This window comes from Sapajus apella, unplaced genomic scaffold (genome assembly GCF_009761245.1).
Source record: "Sapajus apella isolate SASKATOON/1434 unplaced genomic scaffold, GSC_monkey_1.0 scaffold64, whole genome shotgun sequence".
NCBI classification, from domain to species: Eukaryota; Metazoa; Chordata; class Mammalia; order Primates; family Cebidae; genus Sapajus; species Sapajus apella.
This window is the reverse complement of record NW_022437004.1, coordinates 5879256-5906757: the sequence shown is the minus strand read 5'-3', so window position 1 is coordinate 5906757 and position 27502 is coordinate 5879256. Positions and strand designations below refer to the sequence as shown.

Here is a 27502-nt window from a genome sequence, read left to right as displayed (position 1 = left end):
TTATAGTTCAAGTCTTCAACACCCCTGTCTCAGTAATTGATGAAGCAAGTAGGTAGCAGATCAGTATGGATATAGAAGACCTGAACAGTACTATCATCCAGCCTGCCCTGATATTTATGGAACACTGTACCTAATAACAGCAGAATACATATTATTTTCAAGCATACATGGAAGATGTATAAATATAGAACATATTCTGGTCTATAAGAGAAACTTTATCAAATTTGAAATAATTGAAATCATACAAAGGATCTTTGCTGACTCTAACAGTATTCAGTTAGAAATTAATAATAGGTATCTGGAAAATCCCCTAATATTTGGAAATAATACATTTTTACCCATGGGTCAATGAGGAAGTCTAAAAGGAAATTAGAACATATTTTAATTAAATGAAAATGAAGACACAATATCTAAATATTTGTAGGACCCATCTAATGCAATGTTTAGTGGAAAATGTATTAAGTTCTTATGAAGTGGAAAATGTACTAAGTGGAAAATGTATTAAGTGTGTATAACATTAGGCAAGTCAGTAAGTCTCAAAATCTAAGATTCCACCTTAAGAAACTAGACGTATAAAGCAAATTCAAGCTAACCAAGCAGAATGGACAAATAATAAAAAGTAGAAATCAGTTAAATTGAAAATAAAAGTTGAGAAAATTTGTGAAACCAAAAGCTAGTTTCTTGAAATGATCAGTAAAGTTGACAAATCTCTGTCCAGACTGACTAATTAAGATGGAAGAAAAACCAGTGTCAGGAATGACATTAGCTTTTTACAGACATGGCCCAGTTGTCTTGTTTCATATTCTAGATTTGTCTGATTCCTTCCTCCTGGTGTCATTTTATTTCTTGTAAACTAGACTGAGTTAAACATTTAGATCATAGATGATGTCGTAAACTTCTTTTTGCTTTAAATCAGGAAGGCACATGATATAAATTGTGCCCACTATTAGTGATGCTGAGTTTGATTTCCATGCTAGGTTTTGTTACCACAGAATCTCTCCCTTGTAAAAGGTATGATTTCATGTTTGCATCTATTAAGTGATCTGTTGGAAATATTTTTGCACCAAATAACTATCTTGTTCTCCATCCACCTTTTACCTAATGGTTTTGCCCTCCACAGATGATCCTTATGGAATCAGTTATTACATTAGGTTTCCAAAATGGTGATTTTCATATTCTCTCATTTTTCTACATTTGTTAGCTATAAACAAGAATCTTTCTCTTTTTTCCCTTTTAATATCTCTAGCTTCCTCTGACTCATTATGGATTCTTTTATGTTACTCAAAATTTATTGACTTTTATTCAGTATTTCATATTATTCTTAATAGTTTTAAAGCTATTGGTACAATGATATGCTATAGTTATCTTACAATAGTACATTAAACCTTTGAGCAGCAGTTTTTAAAAGGTAGAGTTTATTTTTAACTAATTTTGAGCATTGGCATTCTTTAACAAGTGTTTCTGCAGTTCCAGTTATAGAATGATTGTCTTTAATAGGTCACTGCTTCCTTTTTATGCTCACACTTGATAGTTTGAACCTAATATTGTTAGTTTTCAAAAATGATTTGAAGGCCAGGCACAGTGACTCATGGTTGTAAACCATGGCACTTTGGGAGACAGGACAGGAGAATTGCTTAAGACCAGGAGTTCTTCAAGACTAGTGACATAGCAAGACCCTGTCTCTACAAGAAATTAAAAAAATTAGCCAAGCATGGTGGCACATGCCTGTAAGTACTAGCTACTGAGGAGGCAGATGTGGGAGGATCTCTTGAATGATCATTGATGATGCCACTGCATTCCACATTGGGTGACAGAGCAAGACCCTGTCTCTCTCTAAAAAAAAAAAAAAAGAGTTAATTTATTATTGAGTTTGGTATTTAGTGCACTAAATAATAAATTAAATAAATAATTTAAAACTAAGCATAAGATCAAAGTGAGCATACAGATTAAACTGTCCCTTCAAGTATTTTACATACTCCATATCAGTTTTTCCAAGAATCCCCTACACGTAGAAATCATTGTTCCAATGATATTTCATACAGTTGCATATCTGACTCTTCCTAATGTAGTGTGGAACATATGTGTTTATGTTGGACAGCTTTTCCTAATGAGACCAACTGTCTGAATCTAGCTTGATCTATTTAAAAGCTTTGTGACTCACCTCTGACTGCTTATCATTCAGGTATTTTTATTACGCTGTTTTGTCGAGCTATTCTTGTTCTTATCGTTCAGGTGTTTTTATATGCAGTTTAGTTCAGCATAAATAAGGAGGAATTTGAGTTAAAAGTTGCTGAATGCTGACATGACTGCCTTTTGAAGTTCTTGGGACTTTCATACTAGAAAGGGAGACTAGACAGAATTCTTCTCACCTTCCTTCCCTTTTCTATAATTCTAGAGAGACCATCAGGAATTATGTAGGACTTTTAAGAACCAACGATTTGATATGAGGAATATAAACCCACCTTACCTGGATTAAACACATGAATAAATGTTAATAAAATTCAAACTACCTGTTTATCACTGAAGTTGTGAATTCTTCTAGATAATGTGTTTTAGAAAATGTTTGTTCAGTAGCATTTAGGAATCACCCACACCTGATATACCTGGTGGATTTGTTTTTCTTTAGGAACATGGAAATTAGTTGATACAGGTCTCTAAAAATCCAAGATAGATAGATGACTTTACACATAAATTGGTAAATTCTTCAACTTTTGGTCACTATACCTATAAATCTGGACAGAGATTTTTTTTCCAGAACCAATTTTGACCTTAGTCTAAGGATAAAATGTTTACATTCCTATGTGATCATATTTTCCTTTTTTTTTTTTGGGACGGAGTTTCGCTCTTGTTACCCAGGCTGGAGTGCAATGGCGCAATCTCGGCTCACCGCAACCTCCGCCTCCTGGGTTCAGGCAATTCTCCTGCCTCAGCCTCCTGAGTAGCTGGGATTACAGGCACGCACCACCATGCCCAGCTAATTTTTTGTATTTTTAGTAGAGACGGGGTTTCACCGTGTTGACCAGGAGGGTCTCGATCTCTTGACCTCGTGATCCACCCGCCTCGGCCTCCCAAAGTGCTGGGATTACAGGCTTGAGCCACCGCGCCCGGCCATATTTTCCTTTTAGTTTAAATAATAACGGAGGGGTTACTTTATATTTTCTTCAGCATTAACAACAAAAAATCTTACAGTTACATAAATAACCAGAGGTAAATATCTTCTTAAAGGATGTATGTAATTTTTGGATGTTGAGCACAAATCATATACAAATTATATATTTTTCAACAAATTTAGTGGAGCAAATATTTAAATCGTGCAGTCATATTGCTTGGGTTTTTAAAAATCCTGTTTACAGCATGTGGTAGGGAGGATTATAAGCATCTTTTTGAAGTCATATGCTGAGGGAGAGCAAGATAGACTTTTTATTTTTTTTCTGCTGTAATTTTGTGATATAGAAACCTATTCCAGAGTACTTGCTTTGCGTAATTTTTTTTCAGATGCTTTTGGATAGGTAAGTCCAAATGTGCAATCTTCCCATATTTTTACAAATTTTGTTTTGGAACAAATGGAAACATTGTATTATTATTTTGTTTTGGGAAAGTGGTTCAAGATTTCTAGGTCGGCATTTCAAGTAGATTAACCATCAATTTTATAGATTTTTTTTTGTAGCATTCAACTTCCACTTCCCATATTTAATGTCAATTATATAATACAGGGGCTTTGTTGTTAAACCAAGAGTTAACTAGCTGATTCATTTAGCAGATATATTTTGCTCACCTACCTATGAAAAGCACTGTTTGGTTCTGTTAACCAGAACCAAATGTTTTTAAACATTTTAAAAATTAATTGCACAATTAATTTTTTTTTAAATTTTACTTTAAGTTCTAGGATACGTGTGCAGAACATGCAGGTTTGTTACATAGGTATACGTGTGCCATGGTAGTTTGCTGCGTCTATTGACTCATCCTCTAACTTCTCTCCTCTTCCTCCCCACCCCCCAACAGGCCCTGGTGTGTGTTGTTCTCCTCCCTGTGTCCATGTGTTCTCATTGTTCAACTGCCACTTATGAGTGAGAACATGTGGTGTTTGGTTTTCTGTTCCAGTGTTAGTTTGCTGAGGATGATGGCTTTTATGTCCCTGCAAAAGACATGATCTCAGTTCTTTTTATGGCTGCATAGTATTCCATGGTGTTTATGTACCACACTTTCTTTATCCAGTCTGTCATTGATGGACATTTGGGTTGGTTCCAAGTCTTTGCTATTATAAATAGTGCTGCAGTAAACATGTGCATGTGTCTTTATAGTGGAATTATTTATATTATTTTGGGTATATACCCAGTAATGGGACTGCTGGACCTAATGTTATTTCTGGTTCTAGAACCTTGAGGAATCACTATACTGTCTTCCATGATGGTTGAACTAATTTACTTTACTATGAACACTGTAAAAGCATTCCCATCTGTCCACAGCCTCATCAGCATCAGTTGTTTATTGACTTTTTAATAATCACCATTCTGACTGGCATGAGGTGATATTTCATTGTAGTTTTGATTTGCATTTCTCTAATGATCAGTGATGTTGAGCTTTTTTTAAAAAATATTTTTTGACCTTGTAAATATTATCTTTTGAGAAGTGCTGTTCATATCCTTTGCCCACTTTTTGATGGCTTTTTTTCTTGTAAATTTGTTTAAGTTCCTTGTAGATTCTGGATATTAGACCTTTGTCAGATGGGTAGATTGCAAAAATTTCCTCCCATTCTGTAGGTCACCTGTTGACTCTGATGATAGTATCTTTTGCTGTGCAGAAGCTCTTAAATTCGATCCCATTTGTCAGTTTTGGCTTTTGTTGCCATTGCTTTTGGTGTGTTCATCATGAAGTCTTTGCTCATGCCTGTGTCCTAAATGGTATTGCCTAGGTTTTCTTCTAGGGTTTTTATGGTTTTGGGTTTTACATTTAAGTTTTTAATCCAGCTCGAGTTAATTTTTGCATAAGGCATAAGGAAGGGATCCAGTTTCAGTTTGTTGCATATGGCCAGCCAGTTTTTCGAGCACCATTTATTGAATAGGAGATCCTTTCCCAATTGCTTGTTTTTGTCAGGTTTGTCAAAGATCAGATGGTTGTAGAAGTGTGGTGTTATTTCTGAAGTCTCTGTTTTGTTCCACTGGTTTATATGTCTGTTTTGGTACCAGTACCATGCTATTTTGGTTACTGTAACCTTGTAATGAGTTTGAAGTCAGGTGGCATGATGCCTCCAGCTTTGTTCTTTTTGTTTAGGATTGTCTTGGCTATACGGGCTCTTCTTTGGTTCCATATGTAATTTAAAGTAGTTTTTTCTAATTCTGTGAAGAATGTCAATGGTAGTTTGATGGGAATAGCATTGAATCTAGAAATTACTTCGGGCAGTATGCAAAATTTATTATTTAGATTTGTGATAAGTGTTACAAAAAAGATGAGAACAGGATTCCGTGAAATGTTTGGGTTCCCGAAAAGAACGTATAAATGTCATACCTTGAACTTAATTAAAAGCTTAATGTGTATTTAAATTCATATCTGTCCAAGTTACTCTACTCACTTGAATGTGAAATGTACTGTTCCAGGAATTTCTTAATACAAGAATATTATGTGAGATCTGTCTGCTTAGATTTTTGTAGAAGTTTAGATTTTTTGAATATTATATCATTAGTTTTTACAAAACTATATATTAAAGCAATGTATTAAGCTCTTCAACACCTATATGGCTTAAAGGTAAGGAACATGGGCTCTGTAATACAAACTCTGAATTAATAGCACTATCAATTGCTGTTTGACCTTGGTGCACCCTATTAGTTTCCTTATTAGTAAGGTGGTAATTGTGGTGAAGGTTAAAGGCAAACACAAAGTGCTTAACATGTCTGGCACATTGTAAGCGCTCAGTAGATGTTAGCTGCTATCATAATCGTTATTACCGTCATATATTAAAACGTGTTTATAAAGCTATTTTTTCCTTGTGGAAAATAGAACAAATTGAAACTGCAGCGGCTAGCTTCAGATAATTTATAGTTCACAGCAGCATCTATTCATGTTGTCATTTTGATAGGAATTCTGCCACTCATTGGTTGTGTGCCTTTGAACAAGTTATTTAACCTTTCTGTGCCACAGCTTGTTCTGTGTTTAACAGAGGTAATTATAATAGACAGTTATTGAGACTTAAGCGAATTGATACTCTGGACAATGCCTGGTACATAGTGAGTGTTCAGTGAATGGTAGCTATTATTAGGAGTAGTATTAACATTCCATTATCACAATGCTACCAGTTTGCTCAGCCAATGTCATAGGCTGCTAATAACTAGAACCAAAACTGACAAAGAACTAAAAATGATACAGTAAAAATTTTCATAGACTAAATATTAAAAGAAGTATCACCTTCCTGACCAAATTCAGATCTGCAAAAATTTGAACAAGGAAGTTTGGAAATGGTAGAAATAATGCCCAAAAAAGAAAATTCAATTCAGAATTTCTAATGGGTCAAATTTGGACTGGAACAAACAACAACAATAAAACATCTAGTTAATAAATTTAGACTTATTTGCAAAATTTACCCATTAAGAATTGATCCTAATGAAAATACCAATAAAAGTCAATGTGGATAGAATTGGACAGGGCTAATTGGTATATAGAAAAATTGATAATGGAATGAAGTTGGCTTCATGGAATTAGATTCATTGTGAATATTAAAGTATATACTTTTCATTAACATGTTCACATTAATAATGATAGAATCAAAACTTCTGAGGCTCAAAACAGTAGCACCAGAAAACACCTACCTGATCCAGTTGGTGGAATTGTAAAAATGCCTTCTATTCATTACAATCTAGTCTGAGAGGTAGCATAAAATATTAAATAATAATACCCACAGTAAGTGCTGCAGTGGTTAGGAGGGAGCATATATGAAACTACTGCAGTAATCCAAAGGAAGAGATGAGGGCAGGAATAAAAATAATGGCAATGAAGATGGAGAGGAGCAAGTTAACAAAATAACTGGGAGAAAAATTACTGAGATATTGTGATTGGGTGGTACAGGTTGAATAGAAGAGAGTTTTGACTTGATCTCTTGTGAGATTGTGGTGTCCTTAACAGAATAGTAAATACATGAGGAAGAAAAGATGGAGAGTTCAGTTTTGACATGTAGAATATGAGATGAATATGAAACCAGCCAGATGGAATTGACCAGTAGGAGTTGTAAATGTGGATCTGTAGCTTAGTAGAAAGGTCTTGGCTGGAAATACGGATTTGAGAGTCATCACAAATGCATACTTGGATCCTCTCCCCTCCCATCCCCTCCTCTCTTCTCCTCCTCCTCCTTCTCTTTCTCTTCTTCCTCCCCTTTCTCTTCCTTCTCCTCTTCCTCCTTTCTCCTCCTCTTCTTTCTCCTTCTCCTCCTCCTCCTGCTGCTTCTCCTCCATCTTCTCCCCTTTTTCTCCTTCCCTCCTCCCCTCCCCTCCTCTACTCTCCCCTCCTTTTTCTTCCTCTTTCCCCCCCTGCAAGTTTCTATCATTACATGCCCCCTGTCTCCCTGTCTCTGTTTCCTTCTACCTTCCCCTTTTTACTGTTTTATAAATTGTTCCTTGGTGATTTTATTCATTTCCTATGTAGGCAATATATACATCTAGACAGTATCTGATACTTCCTATACACACATAGTCTACAGACAGTACATGAAATAATATAGGGATAATTATAAAATAAGAAAAAAAGGAAAAATTGAGAGACAACACAGTGATGAAACCCTTGGGACTACTGATTGATATACACACATATAATACAAATACACAGTTATATGAAGTTGAATTCACAGAGAAGACAGAAAATAGACAGGAGATCAACAAAAGAGGAATGCCTGAAAATCTAAGGGGAGGAGTTTTAGGTAAGAGTGACCAGTGTGTTTGATGTCCTAGACTGTCCATTGAAGGTAAGAGCTGAATAAAGGACAATTATATGTTTTTGATTTAAGGAATTACATGACCTAAAGTGGTGATTTGGGACACTCTGGTGCCAGCATACACAATGGGTCAAAATGGAAATGCAGACATTAGATACTAGAGTAATGGTGGGAAATGAAAAAAATGACAAGGGCAAGATTCTATAGCCAAAACAAACAAACAAACAAACAAACAAAAATATTATTGTTCCATGACAGGCAGCAACACTAGGTGGCCGTGTGACAGATTTTAGGCCAGTGGCAAATAGAGAAATCAAGGAAAAGCAGTGATTTGGGGAAGATGACGATCAACCTTTTGATTAAGTTTGATTTTGAATATAGAACATTTGTGTGGAAATGACCACGAGTCAGAAACTAGAACTTCTGAGAATGGTTATACTTGGTATTAGAGATCCAGTATAGTCTTTTACATTGAATTAGTGATCATAAAAATAGCCAGGGAATTAGAGTACCTTGTAGGAGCAGAGATTCTTAAGTGGAGTATATGGAAGCTTTAGAGAAGTCTGAAATTGTATCTAAAATATTGTGAATATAATTTTTTTTTTTTTTTGAAAAGAGAGTCCTATGGCCCTTATACGATTCCCAAAGAGTCTGTGACTCAAAGGATAAGAGAGTCACAGGTGACTGATCATACAGGCAAGAATAAGCATCAAAATGAGAGAACCAAGATAAAACTAGGATAAAAAGTTACAGAAAATGACAACAGAGGGAAAGCTGGTGAGAAAATTAAACCAGGCGTAAAAAACCTAAAAAGGGTACAGATTCATGTTTTATCTGTTATACCACCAGAAATACTCTGTATTCCTTAGACCCTGTATAATTTGCAGTGTGTTAATTGGTCATCATGATGATGACCTGAGAATTAAGAATTATATTCTGTCGATTCTGTCAGTGGCAAAAAATTACATAATATATTTAGAATTATTTTAATCCAGAACACTACAATAATATTTTTTAGTGTATAAGAAGTGTAAGATGTATATTATTGAGAATGACTTGTTATCAGAGCATTTCAGCTCTCTGTAAATTTTATTAATAAAGATTTGTTCCCAACATTACCATAGTTTTTTGTACTTCATTTGATTAGTTGGTTTATCAAGAATTCCATTCTCATATGGGCCTTTTGAGTTCAGTGTTTTCTTGGGGATCTCCTAATATAAAGTGTTAGCATGCACACCTGCACTACAGTTGCCAGGACTTTAAGTTGAGGGCAAAACATTCTACCAGTACCAATGAAATAACCATGATCTGATTAAATAAATTACTGCATGTCCAGTTTGGATGTGGTTATTCCAAAGGTCTTAATTGATATAAGGTAAGTATTTGCTAAGATGATGTCTCTGTTGCAGATGTACTTCTTGTATTGAAATATTGTTTCAATCGTATCAAAATTACTAGAAGAAATAATGTATAATGCATTGAATTAAAGTCCTCATTTGCACATCTTTTTTGGTAAACTGGGACAGGAGAGTACCATGTATTTTAATTAAGCATCTAGTAATTTTTAATAGTTTTAATTTGACATCTATTATTTTGTTCCTAACATATTAAAGAGTAAAAATAACCGTGCTTTATTCATGCTAGTTCAGTAGATTTTTTTAATGACTTTATTTTGAAATTTTGAGTTGCCACGTTTTCTTTACTACATGAATTAAATGTGAAGTGATAGATGGTTTATTTTAGAAAGTCTTCTATTATTATGAATTACGTATTGCTTTTGTACAGAAGCTTTTGTATGGGTACTGGCTTAAAAATGACGACTTAAGTGTTAGCATCAAAAGGAAATGGGAAGGTTGCATACTTCCATGGTTAATTTCTTTGTGCAGCATCTGCTGCTTTGCTGCCTCCAGCAATTATTTCCATGCATGTGTGTCGTTTTGTTTTTGTTTTTTAATTTTTGAGACAGAGTCTTTTGAATACAGTAGCATGATGATCTCAGCTGACTGAAACCTCCACCTTCGGGCTCAAGCGATTCCCCTGCCTCACCCTCCCTAGTAGTGGGGACTACAGGCATGCGCCACCACGCCCAGCTAATTTTTGTATTTTAAGTAGAGACAGGGTTTCACCATGTTGGCCAGGCTGGTCTTGAACTCCTGGCCTCAAGTGATCTGCCCGTCTCAGCCTCCCAAAGTGCTGGGAAACTATGCATATCTTTTAAAGAAGATTTCTTTTTTTCTTTTTTTTTTTTTGGAGACGGAGTTTCGCTCTTGTTACCCAGGTTGGAGTGTAATGGCGCGATCTCGGCTCACCGCAACCTCCGCCTCCTGGGTTCAGGCAATTCTCCTGCCTCAGCCTCCTGAGTAGCTGGGATTACAGGCACACGCCACCATGCCCAGCTAATTTTTTGTATTTTTAGTAGAGACGGGGTTTCACCATGTTGACCAGGATGGTCTCGATCTCTTGACCTTGTGATCCACCCGCCTCGGCCTCCCAAAGTGCTGGGATTACAGGCGTGAGCCACCGCGCCCGGCCTTAAAGAAGATTTCTACATTTCCAAGGCCAAATACAATTTTGTTATTTTGGGATTTAGATGGTTCATGTTATTGTGGGTACCCTGTTTTTTTGTTGTCTTTTTTTTTGAGGTGGAGTCTTGCTCTTGTCTCCCAGGCTGGAGTGCAGTGGTGCAATCTTGGCTCACTGTAACTTCTGCCTCCTGGGTTCAAGTGATTCTCCTGTCTCAGCCCCCTGAGTAGCTGGGACTACAGGCATGCACCACCACGCCCAGCTGATTTTTGTATTTTTAGTAGAGACAGGGTTTCACCATGTTGGCCAGGCTGGTCTGGAACTCCTGACTTCAGGTGATCCACCCGCCTTGGCCTCCCAAAGTGCTGGGATTACAGGCATGAGCCACCGTGCCTGGCCACTACACTTTTTTTTTTTTTCCCCATTAGATTAAAATACAATTTTCAGTAATGTTTACATGTCTTCTGTAGTATATAACAGAACTACAGAATAGTAGCAATATAGCATTATGTGTCACATATGCAATTTAAAATTTTCTAATAGCCACATTAAAAGGAATAAAAAAGGTAAAATTAATATTTTTATTTACCTCAGTACATTCAAAATACAGTTTTAACATGTAATCAATATAAAAATCATTGAGATGTTTTATTCTTGTATTTCACATCAAGTCTTCAAAATCCAGTTTGTATTTTATACTTACAACTTGTTTTAATCTGGATTAGCCACATTTCAAGTGTTCAGTAGCCACATGTGGCTAATTGCTATCTTGTTTGTTGTGTGATACAGGTCTGTAAAGTCAGAACAAATTCTTAGGATCTGGATGGATGGACAGATAAAAAGAGATGTTTATCTTATATGAATCATATTTGATCATTGTAATAACTAGTTACCAAAACCCAATAATCTGGTCATCTTTATAGATATCAAAGTTGGGCCTTTTTACTCATTGAAAAGTTAATTGGATTGGAGGAGATATGCTGGAAATATTGGGTAGATGGAACTTCACCTATTTAGTTGCCCTTAATATAATATAACTGTATTATGTAGTTGCATTGTTTTTACTATATATGCATGTTTATACTTCCATGAAATTTCAGAATATGTCTATAACCTTTAGCATAAATGCAGTTCCAACTACAATGAAGATTTTGTGCTACAGCTAGAGAAGGAATTAGTTCAAGCCCGACTGAGTGAAGCTGAGTCTCAGTGTGCACTAAAAGAGATGCAGGATAAAGTCTTGGATATAGAGAAGGTAAGAAACCTACGCAAATGTAGTCACTCCCAAATCAGAGGGGATATGTAATATTTATAAGGTACTGAGCAATTTAATTGACTTGGTATTTTTACACATTAGAAGCCTTACATATTAGTTACTAAGAGAGAAAAGGAAGAAAAGATTTTTAAAATTGTCAGTTATTCCTTGTTGCCTTCATACTTATCAAAGCCCCAGATTTAAGGATAAAAATGGAGATTAGTGCCCTTTTGGAGGAAAGCAACCAGAATAATTTTCATAAAAAGAATATCTAAATGTTGCAGAAAAGAAATTCGGGTGACAGAAATTAACTCTTATCTTCAAATATTGTGGTATTTTCATGTGGAAGAGACAGAATAGTACTAATACATAGACATTTTAGGGAGAATTTCATTTGAATGTAGTTGTTAGAACTGTCCAATCCAGAACAAGTTACCTCAGGATATGTAGGAATTTCCTTTCAGCCTGTGGTGTACTTAGAGAAGCTAACTTACTTCAAGGATATTAAAGAACATCAAAAATTAGCTAAGTAATGGGAGTAAAAGAACTTCAGGTTTCTGATAACTTTCAGATTTAAAAGTTCTAGATCACAAACTCTGAATCTCTTGTTTCTCATCTATCAAATTACTGGTGGCCTGGTGTCTGTGTTGTTTGTTCCTTTTTACACTTAGGTAATAGCTAGCTATTGAATCCAAAAAGCTAATAGATAATGGACATAACGGTCTCAGGTGTTTTTAACTATTTTCTTTTTTTTTTTTTTTTTTTTTTTTTTTTTGGAGGGGTGTTTTTTTTTTTTTTCCCAGGCTGGAGTGCAATGGCGCGATCTCGGCTCACCGCAACCTCCGCCTCCTGGGTTCAGGCAATTCTCCTGCCTCAGCCTCCTGAGTAGCTGGGATTACAGGCACACACCACCATGCCCAGCTAATTTTTGTATGTTTAGTAGAGACGGGGTTTCACCATGTTGACCAGGATGGTCTCGATCTCTTGACCTCGTGATCCACCCGCCTCGGCCTCCCAAAGTGCTGGGATTACAGGCTTGAGCCACCGCGCCCGGCCTTTAACTATTTTCTTAATGAACTAGAACAAGTATAACTAGAATCAGTAGTGGAATAATTTTGCTAGAAAATGGCTTGCTATTTTTATATTTCTGGAAAATGTATTCTCTTGATTTGTTGAAAAAAAAAAAAAAAAAAAAAAAAAAAAGCCAGCAAGAATGCTAAAAGGAATGCCTAACAGAATATTTGGTCCTTAACTTAGGTGTATTCTGGGTTACATGATTTAGATAAGAATTTGTGTCTTACAGTTAGAAAGATTTTGAATATTGGGTAGACGCGTATTTGGGTTCCATTCAAAAATGGATTTCTTCGGTGGCTGTGTTTTCACATTATAAAGTAGAGAAAGGAAGCATGCTTCCTATGGTAATATCTTCTTGCAGCATCCTTTTTTATTCTGCTTCCAGCAATCTTTTAAATGCATATGCAGTAAATTTTTAGTTTTCAACTGAGAAAATATTTAAAGTCCATCATAAGAATGTATAATTGGCAAGAATAACTCCATTTCATCATCCCTGTGAGCAGAAAGCTACATGTGCACCATGAAATATTAGAGACAGAAAATTTCCAAAAAAAAAGGGAATCCTCCCCAAATCATTTTATGAGGCCATCATCATCCTGATACCAAAACCTGGCAGAGACTCAACAAAAAAAGAAAACTTCAGGCCAATATCCATGATGAACATAGATGTAAAAATCCTCAATAAAATTCTAGCAAACCAATTGCAACAGCACATCAAAAAGCTTATCCGTCATGATCCAGTAGGCTTCATCCTGCCAATGCAAGGCTGGTTCAACATAAACAAGTCTATAAACATAATCCACCACACAAACAGAACCAAAGACAAAAACCACATAATTAGTAGATGCAGAGAAGGCCTTCGACAAAATTCAACAGCCCTTTATGCTAAAAACTTTCAATAAACTAGGTATCGATGGAACATGTCTCAAAATAATAAAAGCTATGTATGACACACCCGCAATCAATATCATACTGAATGGGCAAAAACTGAAAGCATTCCCTTTGAAATCTGGCACTAGACAAGGATGCCGTCTCTCACCACTCCTATTCAATATAGTATTGGAAGTTCTAGCCAGAGCAATCAGGCAAGAAAAAGAAATAAAGCGTATTCAGTTAGGAAAGGAGGAAGTCATATTGTCTCTTATTTGCAGACAACATGATTGTATATTTAGAAGACCCCATCGTCTCAGCCCAAAATCTCCTTAAACTGATAAGCAACTTCAGCAAAGTCTCAGGATACAAAATCAATGTGCAGAAATCACAAGCATTCCTATACACCAATAACAGACATAAAGGGAGCCAAATCAAGAGCGAACTGCCATTCACAATTGCTACAAAGAGAATAAAATACCTAGGAATACAATTAACAAAGAATGTAAAGGACCTCTTCAAGGAGAACTGCAAACCACTGCTCAAAGAAATGAGAGGACACAAACAAATGGGAAAACATTCCATGCTCATGGTTAGGAAGAATCAGTATTGTGAAAATGGCCATACTGGCCAAAGTAATTTATAGATTCAGTGCTATGCTGGTCAAGCTACCTGTGACCCTCTTCACAGAACTGGAAAAAACCACCTTCATATGGAACCAAAAGAGAGCCTGCATAGCCAAGACAATTCTAAACAAAAAGAACAAAGCTGGAGGCATCACGCTACATGACTTCAAACTCTACCACAAGGCTGCAGTAATCAAAACAGCAACGTACTGGTACCCAAACAGATATAGACCAATGGACCAGAACAGAGGTCTCAGAGGGAATGCCACACATCTACAACGATCTGATCTTTGACAAACCTGACAAAAACAAGCAATGGGGAAAAGAGTCACTGTTTAATAAATGGTGTTAGGAAAACTGGCTAGCCTTGTGCAAAAAGCAGAAACAGGACCCCTTCCTGACAGCTTACACTAAAATTAATTCCAGATGGATTAAGCACTTAAACATAAGACCTAACACCATAAAAACGCTAGAAGAAAACTTAGGCAAAACTTTTCAGGACGTAGGCATAGGCAAGGACTTCATGACTAAAACACCAAAAGCATTGGCAACAAAAGCCAAAATAGACAAATGGGATCTAATTAAACTCCAGAGCTTCTGTAGAGCAAAAGAAACAATCATTAGAGTGAACTGGCAACCAACAGAATGGGAAAAAAATTTTGCAATCTACCCATCTGACAAAGGGATAATATCCAGAATCTACAAAGAACTAAAACAGATTTACAAGAAAAAAACAAACCCATTCAAAAGTGGGCGAAGGATATGAACAGACATTCTTAAAAGGAGACATTTATGAGGCCAAAAAACATGAAAAAATGCACATCACCACTGGGCATTAGAGAAATGCAAATCAAAACCACATTGAGATACCATCTCACACCAGTTAGAATGGCAATCATTAAAAAATCTGGAGACAACAGATGCTGGAGAAGATGTGGAGAAATAGGAACACTTTTACACTGTTGGTGGGAGTGTAAATTAGTTCAACTGTTGTGGAAGACAATGTGGCGATTCCTCAAGGACCTAGAAATAGAAATTCCATTTGACCCAGCAATCCCATTACTGGGTATATATCCAAAGGATTATAAATCATTCTATTATAAAGACACATGTACACATATGTTCATTGCGACACTGTTTACAATAGCGAAGACCTGGAACCAACCCAAATGCCCATTGATGATAGACTGGACAGGGAAAATGTGTCACATATACACCATGGAATACTAGGCAGCCATAAAAAACGATGAGTTTATGTCCTTTGTAGGGACATGGATCAATCTGGAAACCCTCATTCTCAGCAAACTGACACAAGAACAGAAAATCAAACACCACATGTTCTCACTCAAAGGCAGGTGTTGAACAGTGAGAACACATGGACACAGGGAGGAGGGCATCACACACTGGGGTCTGTTGCGGGGGAATAGGGGAGGGACAAGGCGGTTTAGGGAGGTTTGGGAGGGATAACATGGGGAGAAATGCCTGATAGAGGTGATGGGGGGATGGAGGCAGCAAACCACATTGCCGTGTAGGTACCTATGCAATAATTCTGCATGTTCTGCACATGTACCCCAGAACCTAAAATGCAATAATGTGTGCGTGTGTGTGTGTGTGTGTGTGTGTGTGTGTGTGTGTGTGTGTGTGTGTATGAAAAGAAAATTTCATAGAATCAGGCCTTGAAATCTCAAGGTTACCAGTTACCTCAGTTTAGGGAGTTTTCCCTAGGGCCTAGTTGTGGATCTCTTGGTAATTCTCCAGGGCAGTTTGATAATGGGTTACCCTGTGTCCTTTTTATCTTTTAATATGGTGGGAAGTTAATCTAAAATCTTTTATCCATGTGCTGGGATAGTTGCCTAGCCACATGTAGGAGAAGGAAACTGGATCCTCATACCTTATACAAAAATCAACTCAAGATCGATTAAGGACTTAAAGCTAAGACCTGAAACTATAAAAATTCTAGAAGATAACATTGGAAAAACTCTTCTAGACTTTGGCTTAGGCAAGGATTTCATGACCAAGAACACGAAAGCAAATGCAATTAAAACAAAGATAAATAGCTGGGACCTAATTAAAGAGCTTTTGCATGGCAAAAGGAACAGTCAGCAGAGTAAACAGACAACCCACAGACTGGGAGAAAATCTTCATAATCTGTACATCTGACAAAGGACTAATATCTAGAATCTACAATGAACTCAAATCAGTAAGAAAAAAGCAGTACCAGTCAAAAAGTGGGCTGAGGACATGAAAAGACAGTTCTCAAAAGAAGGTATACAAATGGCCAACAAACATATGAAAAAATGCTCAACATCACTAATGATCAGGGAAGTGCAAATCAGAACCACAATGCAATACCACCGTATTTCTGCAAGATTGGCCATAATAAAAAAAATCAAAAAACAGTAGATGTTAGTGTGGATGCAGTGATCAGGGAACACTTTACACTACTGGTGGGAATGTAAACTAGTACTGCCACTGCCACTATGGAAAACAGTATGGAGATTCTTTAAAGAACTAAAAGTAGAAGTCCCATTTGATCGAGCAGTCCCGCTACTCGGTATCTACCCAGAGGGAAAAAAGTCATTATTTGAAAAAAATACTTGTACATACATGTTTATAGCAGCACAATTAGCAATTGCAAGATCATGGAACCAACCCAGATACCCATCAGTTCAAAAGTGGATAAAGAAACTGGTGTGTGTGTGTGTGAGACACACACACACACACACACAATGGAATACTACTCAGCCATGAAAAGGAATAAACTAACAGCGTTTGCAGTGTCCTGGATGAGATTGGAGACTATTATTCTAAGTGAAGTAACTCAGGAATCGAAAACCAAACATGGTACTGATAGTGGGAGCTAAGCTATGAGGACACAAAAGCATAAGAATAATTCACTGGACTTTGGGGACTTAGGGGGAAGAGTGGGAGGGGAGTGAGGGATAAAAGACTACAAATAGAGTGCAGTGTATACTGCTTGGGCACTAAAATCTCACAAATCACCCACTGCTAAAGAACTTACTCATGTAACCAAATACCACCTGTTGTTCTCCAATAACTTATGGAAAAATTAAAATAAATAAATCTTCTATTCATGAATCAAATTAATTTCAGTTGTTTAATTTGAATCAATTGTTAAATTGTTTAATTTGTATTTCTTGACTTGATGTAAATAGTGACTAATACACAGAGATTTGATACTGCTCTCAAAGATAACATGCTGAAGAAATTCAACAGAAACAGATTTTGGACTATTATTTTCTAGAAATATTTTAAAAGTAAATGATATTCATGCTTTATCTGGAGTCTAATCAGAGGTTAGTAAGTTTATTGCCATATTGAAAAAATTTTTAATCCTGTTGCTCCATAACTCTGATTAGTATTTTATTAACTAATCAGAGTTAGATTTCTGTGTCCTCAAAATTAAGTACATTTCCCCTCATACATTGCTAGTGGAAATGAAAAGCAGTATAGCTGCTTTGGAAAAGTTTGGCAGTTTCTTAAAAGTTAAACACAGAATAATTACCATCTGAGCCAGCAGTTCTGTTCCTAAGTATATACATAAGAATATTGAAAACATAAGTCTACACAAAAACTTTTTCACCAGTATTCATAGCAGCATTGTTTATAATAGTCAAAAAGTGGAAACAACCTCTATTAACTGATGAATAAATAGATTAAATGTGGTATATCTATACAGTGGAATATTGTTTGGCTTAAAAAAAAGATTGAACCTTGAAAACATTGTTCTAAGTGAAGTAAGGTTGTCACAAAAATCTATAAATATATATGATTTGCTTACAAGAAATGTCCCAATAGGCAAATTCGTGGAAACAAGAAGTAGATTGGTGGTTGCCAGGGGCTGGGGAAATGGGGAATGTAGAATGACTGGTGATGAGTATAGGTTTCTTTTTTGCGTGATAAAAATATTCTGAAATTAGACCTTTAACAACCCTGTAAAGACTCTAAAAACCGCTGGCTTGTATATTTTAAAAGAGTGAGTTTCATAGTTTGTGAATTATACTTCAATACAGCTGTATAAAATTAAATATGTTTAAGTGTGGAACAAAATATCTCTTTTATGTGCTATGTTTTCCTTAAATTTAAAAATTTCAAATTAAATTTTCTTCTTCTGTAGAGAAATAACTCCCTTCCTGATGAGAATAATATTGCAAGGCTTCAGGAAGAGCTAATTGCTGTGAAACTGAGAGAAGCAGAAGCCATTATGGGTTTGAAAGAACTTAGACAGCAAGTCAAAGATTTAGAGGAACACTGGCAGGTATATTAATATATTTTATGTGCTTTTCTAAAATATAGTAAAACCCGAATATCAAATTTGTAAGAGTTCGAAGTAGCTGATGACCTACAGTGGGAGATGAGTTTAAAGTGTCTCTCACTGACCCTGTTTAAAGTCAAAATTGAGAGTATTTATAAACTGACAGTGCATATAAGCTGTTTCTCCCTCTTATGGTAAAATAAAAGATACGGTAGAAATCAAGTCATATTTTTGTTGTCGTACCATTGTGCCTTGTATAACTTTTTCTGAAAATCTATAAAAGTATTTCTTCTATGTAGTACATATTTTGTCTTAACGTTGATGTTAAGTCCATTGTTGGTTAGTGTGAAACACTAGAAGGATGACAACATTATAAATTTTATCTATAAATTAGTAACTTATTTAGTTATCTTACCAAATAAATCACATTTTTCTGGTATATGCCCACACATTTATTCATGGAAGAGGGAAATGTTGACAAGGAACAAAATACATGTTCTATACAAGGACCAAAATTAGGCCTTGAAATTTTCATGCCTTTTTTTTTTTTACAGTGTTTTGAAAAGGTTGCAATTAACTTGAAATTTTAGAACAAAAAAGACAAAACTTGTCCTATACCACAGACACCTTGAGAAACACTGCCGTTAACTTCTTACATCCCTTCTTTAATGGCCCCATTTTTTTTTTCTGATTTATTGGGATTTCATTGAAGATAATATGAAAAATCTCATTAAAAAAATTATAGTGTCTCAGACAAGTGTGGTTCAAAAGAAAAAAATTATAAAGAAAATTGTATTCTTTTCAAGAATTAATCTGAAGTATATAGAGAAAAAAATTTGAACTATATTTGACTTTCTATCCCAGATCTGCCACTTACTGGCTGTATGATCCTCCTGAAGTTACTTAATCACAATGTTCATTTTCTTACTTGTAAAGTGATGGTAACAGTGCCTGATTAATAGGATTTTTTAGGGATTAAATAAAATAATGTGTAGAAAGTGCTTTATGTAGCACACCCTGAAATAAGTGCTCAGTAATATTAGCTCTTATTTTGATACTGAGAGTATTTGCTGCAATATAATTTTTTTTCTGCTTTAGCGCCACTTAGCTCGTACTACTGGGAGATGGAAAGACCCACCTAAGAAAAATGCTATGAATGAGTTACAAGATGAACTGATGACCATTCGACTTAGAGAAGCTGAAACACAGGCAGAAATAAGAGAAATAAAACAAAGGATGATGGAAATGGAAACACAGGTATGATGGGAAGGCCCAGTATCTTAAAAGTATCATTAGCTGATTGAGGGTTTATGCACAGATTGTATCATCTCTAGAATAGAGGTGAACAGTGACGATATGAAACTGTATAGACTGCAATTTTCTAGGCCAAATGAAGAGGGCAAAAAATTGTTATCTTTGATTTCTGAGATTTAATCCTTCTTTAACCCATTCAAAGTTCAAGGAAGTCAAATTTTATTTGACTTTATTGAGTAAAACTCATAGCATTGCCCTGCTGCATGACTTGAGAAGAAACACTATGTAGAGCAAAATTTCTCAGCCTCAATACTTTGAACATTTTTGGCTAGAAGATATTTGGTTTTATGGAGCTGGCCTGTGCATTACAGATGTTTAGCAGCATCCCTGGCCTGTACCCACTGGATGCCACTCACGTCTCTCCCACCCCAGGTTGCGATGACCAAAAATGTTTCTGCACACATTGTCAAATGTCCCCTGGGGACAAAATTGCCCCAGTTGGAAACCACAGATGTATACTATGATGTGAATGATGCTTCGTAAAGTTGTTTAATGTGGTGATCCTGGGCAGTGAATTCTAAAATTGCCCCTCTTTCTTCTCAGGCCTCTCTTCCCTCCAATAAATTCTATCTTAAATATACTTAAGATCTGCAAAAGTCTTTTTTATGGAACCCATTTGCATGGCAAAGACACATTTGGTTTTCATGTGGTATAGTTGTTTGGATCATAATCTTTATACTCTGTGAATATTGTTATTTGGCTTTTAAAATATTTATTTAGTCAGTAGGGGGCATACTTAACTCATATATCATTCTGTATTCCAATGTGCAAAATGATCATAACCTCAAACATAACATGAATATGTAATTTCTTCAGAATAAGCATATCTTGGTTTGCATTGTTCAAAGTTATTTTCTTAGATTTTTCTTGTATTATTCTATATAAAATACTTCCACATATTATTTTATAGTATAATTAAAATAGGAAGAGGTACTATTGAGATTATGAATGGTGGAAATCTAAGTTTTACAATGGGAAGTTTTATTTTTGTAACCAGATATTTTAGTATAGATACTAAAGATGCAAATACAGCTTTTAAGCCAGTGTTGAGGATTTACTTCACAATGGGTAGAGGTGAATAAATCAAATCCAGCAGACATGGTTTTGAGAACTTGTGAAACACAAAGCACTGTCCCAGCCATTAAAGGACTTACACTTGAGAAAGCAGATGTGCACAGACTATATTTAATATAATTCAGAAATTTGGTAAGTAGAGAGGTAGAAATTGCTATGGAGATTAGGAGGAGAAAATTAATTTCAACTAAGTGGTTTGGAGAAAGATTTCCTAAGGAATTTGTATTGTGCGTGACTAATGCTGTCCCTGACTAGTAAGTGTGATTTTAGATGGATTTTGCTGGAAGCGGGATGGTTTAAGGCAGTGGTTCCTAAATGTCAGTATTTGGACTCGTGATGGGTATTTGCTGCAATATAATTTTTTTTCTGCTTTAGCGCCACTTAGCTTGTACTACTGGGAGATGGAAAGACCCACCGAAGAAAAATGCTATGAATGAGTTAAAAGTTGAACTGATGACTATTCGACTTAGAGAAGCTGAAACACAGGCAGAAATAAAACACACTCCCTGTGTTTCCATTTCCATCATCCTTTGTTTTATTTCTCATCATGATGATGATCCAGGCAGTTTTCACATTGATAAATGAAAAAATAAAAATAAAAATGGTGTGGTGTAATGGTGGTGGTATATAGTAATCTAAAGAGCATTATACCAAACACCCATGTATCTACCATTTAGATTAAAAAATTTGTCCATGTAACTCCAGTTCTGTTATTTTAGGGACTTAGAAAAGTCTGTCAACAACTATACCTCAATTAATTGATTCACTCTCCTTTTCGTTGTTGTCAACAGTGCTACTCTGAACATTCTTGTTTATGTTTCCTTGTTTATATCTTCAAGAGTTTCTTAAGTATAAAGGTTCTTACTGTTTTTGTGTTTGTGTGTGCCATCAACAGTTTTGGCAGTCTGGAACCTATGAAACTCATCTTAAAATAATATTTTTTAATGCATAAAACCAAATACAAAGGATTGCAAAGCAAGCCACTTCTATTGAGGTACAGTTGTCAAAATACTAAAAACATATTTGTGATGGAGATCACATAGACAGATACAACACATTCCCATTGCTGGATTCAGGTTTTTAATATTTTGGATTTAGATTTCTTAAGATACGTTTTACTATATTTTTTCCCATCTTTGAATTTCAATTTATCTGTGTGTTTACATCTCTGGTAAACATTTTATAGATGGGTACTTTTTAAAATTCAGTCTGACAGATTATTGTTCAACTCTGAATAGGCTAAAAACCATTGAATATATGTATACTTGGGGGAGGTCAATTTTATAATATATGAACTGTATTTCAGTAAAACTATAAAAACCAGCTGGGTACAGTGGCTCATGACTGTAATCCCAGCATTTTTGGAGGCCAAGGCAGGTAGATCAGCTGAGGTCAAGAGTTTGAGACCAGCCTGGCCAACATGGTAAAACCCTGTCTCTACTGAAAATACAAAAAAAATTGGCCAGGTGTGGTGGCGCATGCCTGTAGTCCCAGCTACTTGGGAGGCTGAGGCAGGAGAATTGCTGGAACCCAGAAGGTGGAGATTGGAGCAGTGAGCCAAAATCATGCCATTGCACTCCAACCTGGGTGACAGAGTGAGACTCCCTCTCAAAGAAAAAAGAAACAAAACTATAAAAACCATTTAGTCTCATAGTTTCTTTTGCTGTCATGTTTGATCTCAGTTTTGTGATTTTATTTGGATTGATAATCTGTCACCTTGCTAGCTATTTTGTTTATTCCATTTGTTCTTTCTTTTTTTATACCTTCTCTTGGATTTATTAGATATTACGATTCAATTTTTATCTTCAGCATTTATCTTCACTTATTTATATACCTATCAAGAGTTTTTTTAGTGGTTGTTCTAGGTTTTATAATAGAGCTTACCTTCAAATAATAAATTATGAATAATGAATAAATAATTACACACTTCATGTGTAATCCAAGGCTCTTACAACAGTGTATTTTCAGATCTTTCTACCTCTTTTGTGAAGTTGTCACACATTTTACATATTGTCCAGACATATAATATATGCTACTAATTTTGCATCAAAGTTACCTTTCATAGAAATGTAAGAATTTTAATGAAATTTGATTTTCCTTCAGGATATTCTGTTTCAGCACTCTTTCTTTGTGTAGATCCATGTTTCTGTCCAGTGTCTTATTTTTTCTGCTTAAAGAACTTCTTTTAACATTTTCTGTAATGCTGGTATACTGGCAGTAGATTCTGTTAGTTTTTGTTTGAGAAAATGTTTATTTCTTCAGTTTTAAAAGATATATTTGCAAGATACTGAATTCTGTCTTGACGGTTTTTTTCTTTTAACACTTTAAATCACTCTACTATCTTCTTGTCAGAAACCATGCCAGCCAGGACTCTGTTGTAATTCTTATTTTTGTTCTTCAACATGTGATGTATTGTTTCCTCTGGTTGTCTTCAAGCTTTTCTCTTTATTTGTAGCAGGTTGAATATGGTATACCTAGATCTGGGTTTTTTTTTTTCTCCTCTGGGTTTATTTGATTTATGGATTTGTGTATGCCACAAATTTTGGAAAATCCATGGTTGTTACTTTTTTTGTTTTTGAGACGGAGTTTCACTCTTTCTTGCCTATAGATAGTGCAGTAAGAGGCAGAGGTTCACCACAACCTCTCCCTCCCAGGTTCAAGCCATTCTCCTGCCTTAGCCTCCCAAGTAGCTGGGATTACAGGCATGTACCACCACACCTGTCTAATTTTATATTTTTAGTGGAGATGAGATTTCTCCATGTTGGTCAGGCTGGCCTCAAACTCCCGACCTCATGATCTGCCCACCTTGGCCTCCCAAAGAGCTGGGATTACAGGTGTGAGCCACCACAGCGGTCTTTGATTGTTATTTCTTCAAATGTTTCTTCTCATGCTTTCTTCTTCAGGGATTTCAATTATAGATATGTTACATTGTTTGAGGTTGTCTGACAACTCTTGGTTTGTTCTTTTTGTCCCTATTATTTTTCTCTCTGTGTTTTCAGTTTCCATTGACTAAGACATTTTGACTGACAAATTATTAAGTTCACTCATTCTTTCCATTGCTTTGTGAAGTTGTCTGATGAGCCATTGAAGGCATTCTTCACATCTGTTACTGTTTTTCATTTCTAGCTTTTCCTTTATTTTATTTTATTTTTCAAAGAGACAGAGTCTCGCTATGTAGCCCAAGCTGGTCTCAAAGTCCTGAGCTCAAGTGATGTTCCTGCCTTGGCCTCCCAAAGTGCTAGGATTACAGTCACGAGCCACCATCCCAGCCCATTTCTAGCTTTTCTTTTTGACTCATAGTTTTTGTTTTTCTGCTGATATTACTTATGATAATCTTGTATGGTTTTCGCCTTTCCCTTAGAACCTTTAGCACATTAATCACAGTTATTTTAAATTCTCTGTCAGATATTATATTAGTCAGGGTTCTCTAGAGGGACAGAACTAATAGGGGAGTTTATTAAGTATTAACTTACGCAATCACAAGTTCCCACAATAGGCTCTTCTACAAAATTAGGAGCAAAGAGAGCCAGTTCAAGTCCCAAAACAAAGACCTTGAAGTCCGATGTTCAAGGACAGGAAGCTTCCAGCATGGGAGAAAGATGTAAGCTGAGCTCGTCTCTCCTTTTCATGTTTTTCTGCCTGCTTTATATTCACTGGCAGCTGATTAGATTGTGCCCACCAGTTAAGGGTGGACCTACCTTTCCACTGACTCAACTGTTACTCTCTTTTGGCAACACTCTCACAGACACACAATACAAAGTATTGATCCTGGATATTAACTCAGTATTAACCATCACAAGTCCACCCTTTGTCAACTTGAACCTATACACATCTCCTGAGATCATATGTAATCTTCAAATAAAGACAATGATAAGGTCATAATTGTGCCTAACATAATACAGCTATCCTTCATATAACTGGAAATATACCAATCTCTGACTCAAATACTATTAGGTAAACTTAACAATACTTAAATGTTGATAAGAAGTCAATAAATCTTATGTCACATGATAAAGATATTTTCTTAGTACAGGTGTATACATGCACAGACATGTTTTTAGCAAAAGGAGGAGGAAATACTCATGACAGTTACAGTCCTTGTGCTGCAGCTGATCACATAATGGTAGCTGGTATTGATGACTACCTTTGGCTACCCATTCTGTATTCACTTGGCCTTCAGCAAGCACCTCAGCGGGTCGTGTTTTTTTTTTTCCTAGTAAAGTGACCCAAACCTTCATTCCTGAGGGGTCTCAGCCATTTGTAGTCCTACTTGGATTGGGCTGTTGTGGTTTCCCATTGACCTTAATCACAGGGCATAGTAATGCTAAGAGATACCCTAATGGATTTCCTGTATTCCAGACATAATCTTCCTTACCTCTGTTGTGGAGTAGCAGACTGATTTCATCTTGATAGTCTGGGTCAGTCATCTTAGCCAACACTGTAACCCCCTTCTTAGCCTGTTGACTGGTGGTGGCAATCTTAACTTCCAGTTTAATAGAATCGTTGTTGTGTCTTCTAGTCGTAGCATTCCTCCCTCTGGAACTAAGGCCTCTAGGCCAGCAGAATGTAATGTCGTGGGAACAGGAAGCAAAAATTTTGTTAGTGGATCACTAGGGGTGATGGTGAGTGGTGCTACTTCCACTTCCACCCGTTAATTCCTGGAAACATGAATCCTGGCTATGGGAGAAACAGTACCATATATTGACTGCTGATTCAGAGCATACATGGCTTTCTGGAGAACTTTGCCCCAGCCCTGCAAAGTATTGTCACCTAGTGGGCATTGTAATTATGACTTCAAAAGGCCATTCCACCCTTCCATGAGTGTGAGCCTACTGCAACACTTCTTTAACCATAAAGTGAGTGCCTTGGTCAGAGGCACTGCTAATGGTCCATGATGGTAGATAAGGCATTCTGTGAGTCCACAGATGGTAGTCTTGGCAGAAACATTACACGCAGGATAGGCAAACCCATATCCAGAGTACGTGTCTGTTCCAATGAGGACAAACCTCTGTCCTTTTCATGATGGAAGAGGTCCAATGTAATCAACCTGCCACCAGGTAGCCGGCTGATCACCCTGAGGAATGGTGCCATATCAGGGGCTCTGTGTTGGTCTCTGTGGCTGGTAAATTGGGCACTCAGCAGTGGCTATAACCAGGTCAGCCTTGGTGAGTGGAAGTCCATTTTGCTAAGCCTATACATAACCTCCATCTCTGCCACCATGGCCACTTTGGCATGGACTCATTGGGCGATGGCAGAGGTGGCTGGGAAAAGAGGCTGAGTGGTCATCCTATCCACTCAATTATTAAACTCCTCTGCTGAAGTCACCCGTTGGTGAGCACTAACATGGGATACAAATATCTTCAGTTTTTGACCACTCTGAGTGGTCAAATTTTTTTGCACCAATTTTCCAATCATCCTTCTTCCAAGTCCCTGATCAACCAGCCAAACCATTGGCTACAGCCCATGAAACAGTATATAATTGCACATCTGGCCATTTCTCCTTCCATGCAAAGTGCACAACCAAGTGCACTGCCCAGAGTTATGCTCACTGGGAAGATTTCCCTTCCCTGCTGTCCTTCAGGGATGTCCTAGAAAGGGGCTGTAGTGCTGCAGCTGTCCACTTTCAGGTGTTGCCTGCGTATTGTGCAGAACTATCTGTGAACAAGGCTCTGGTCTTCTCTTCCTCTGTCAAATGATCATAGGGAACTCCCCATGAGACGATCGGTGCAGGCTGGGAAAGAGAAGAAGGCAGGGTGTCAGGAATGGAGACCATGGGCATTTGAGCTACTTCCTCATGTAACTTACTTGTGCCTTCAGGACCTGCTCGAGCCTAATCATGTATATACCACTTCCATTTGATGATGGAGTGCTGCTGTGCACAGCTCACTTTATGGCTAGATGGGTCAGAAAGCACTCAGTTCATGATAGGCAGTTCAGGTCACATGGTGACTTGATGGCCCATAGTTAAACATTCAGTTTCCACCAAAGCCCAGTTGACAGGCCAACAGCTGTCTCTCAAAAGGAGAGTAGTTATCTGCAGAAGATGGCAGGGCCTTGCTCCAAAATCCTAGAGGCTTCTGCTGTGATTCACCTGTGGGGGCCGTGAATCTCTGTGTTTATAATTCAAATTAGCATTTTGTCCATTAGACCTAGAAGTTTTCTGCTTGTATAAATAAAGTAAGAATGCAGCAGGCCTCCTATCCATTTCACTTCTAGGAACACCTGATTAATTAGCCAGTGCCACAGCTCTACACAAGTCCAGACTATTCTGATTGCCACTTTGCCTCTGCTGTTTATTATAGTAGCTACACTCACCTTGCCTTTGATGGTTGAGTGCCACCACTTGACCCCTGCCACCTTGGGATTCAATTATTCCCACTGTATTTAAATTTTGTAGTTGAGTGACTTAAGTTCCTACTGTTAGATGTGACATACAGAGAAGAGCAATTACAGGAGTCTTCAAAGATGCAGGTGCTGCCCTCACAAATCTATATCTTCTGGACCCTCCTAGCTGGGATGAGTAGGTCTAAAGTGACTAATCTACTCCACCATCCCAATCTCCCTAAGCCTTTGGA

General features: G+C 36.7%; 1 protein-coding gene across 10 annotated transcripts in view; it reads left to right on the top strand.

Moving 5' to 3' along the window:
• Positions 1 to 27502, top strand: part of EVI5 (ecotropic viral integration site 5) — a 237267-nt gene that overhangs the window by 130120 nt on the left and 79645 nt on the right. For 9 of the 10 annotated variants that reach the window (XM_032247902.1, XM_032247896.1, XM_032247897.1 and 6 more), the window contains 3 exons: positions 11559 to 11693; positions 18402 to 18542; positions 19638 to 19796. In XM_032247902.1, the coding sequence (XP_032103793.1) occupies positions 11559 to 11693; positions 18402 to 18542; positions 19638 to 19796 (435 nt within the window). The remainder of the gene's footprint in view (positions 1 to 11558; positions 11694 to 18401; positions 18543 to 19637; positions 19797 to 27502) is intronic. The other variant, XM_032247900.1, reaches the window with a different exon arrangement.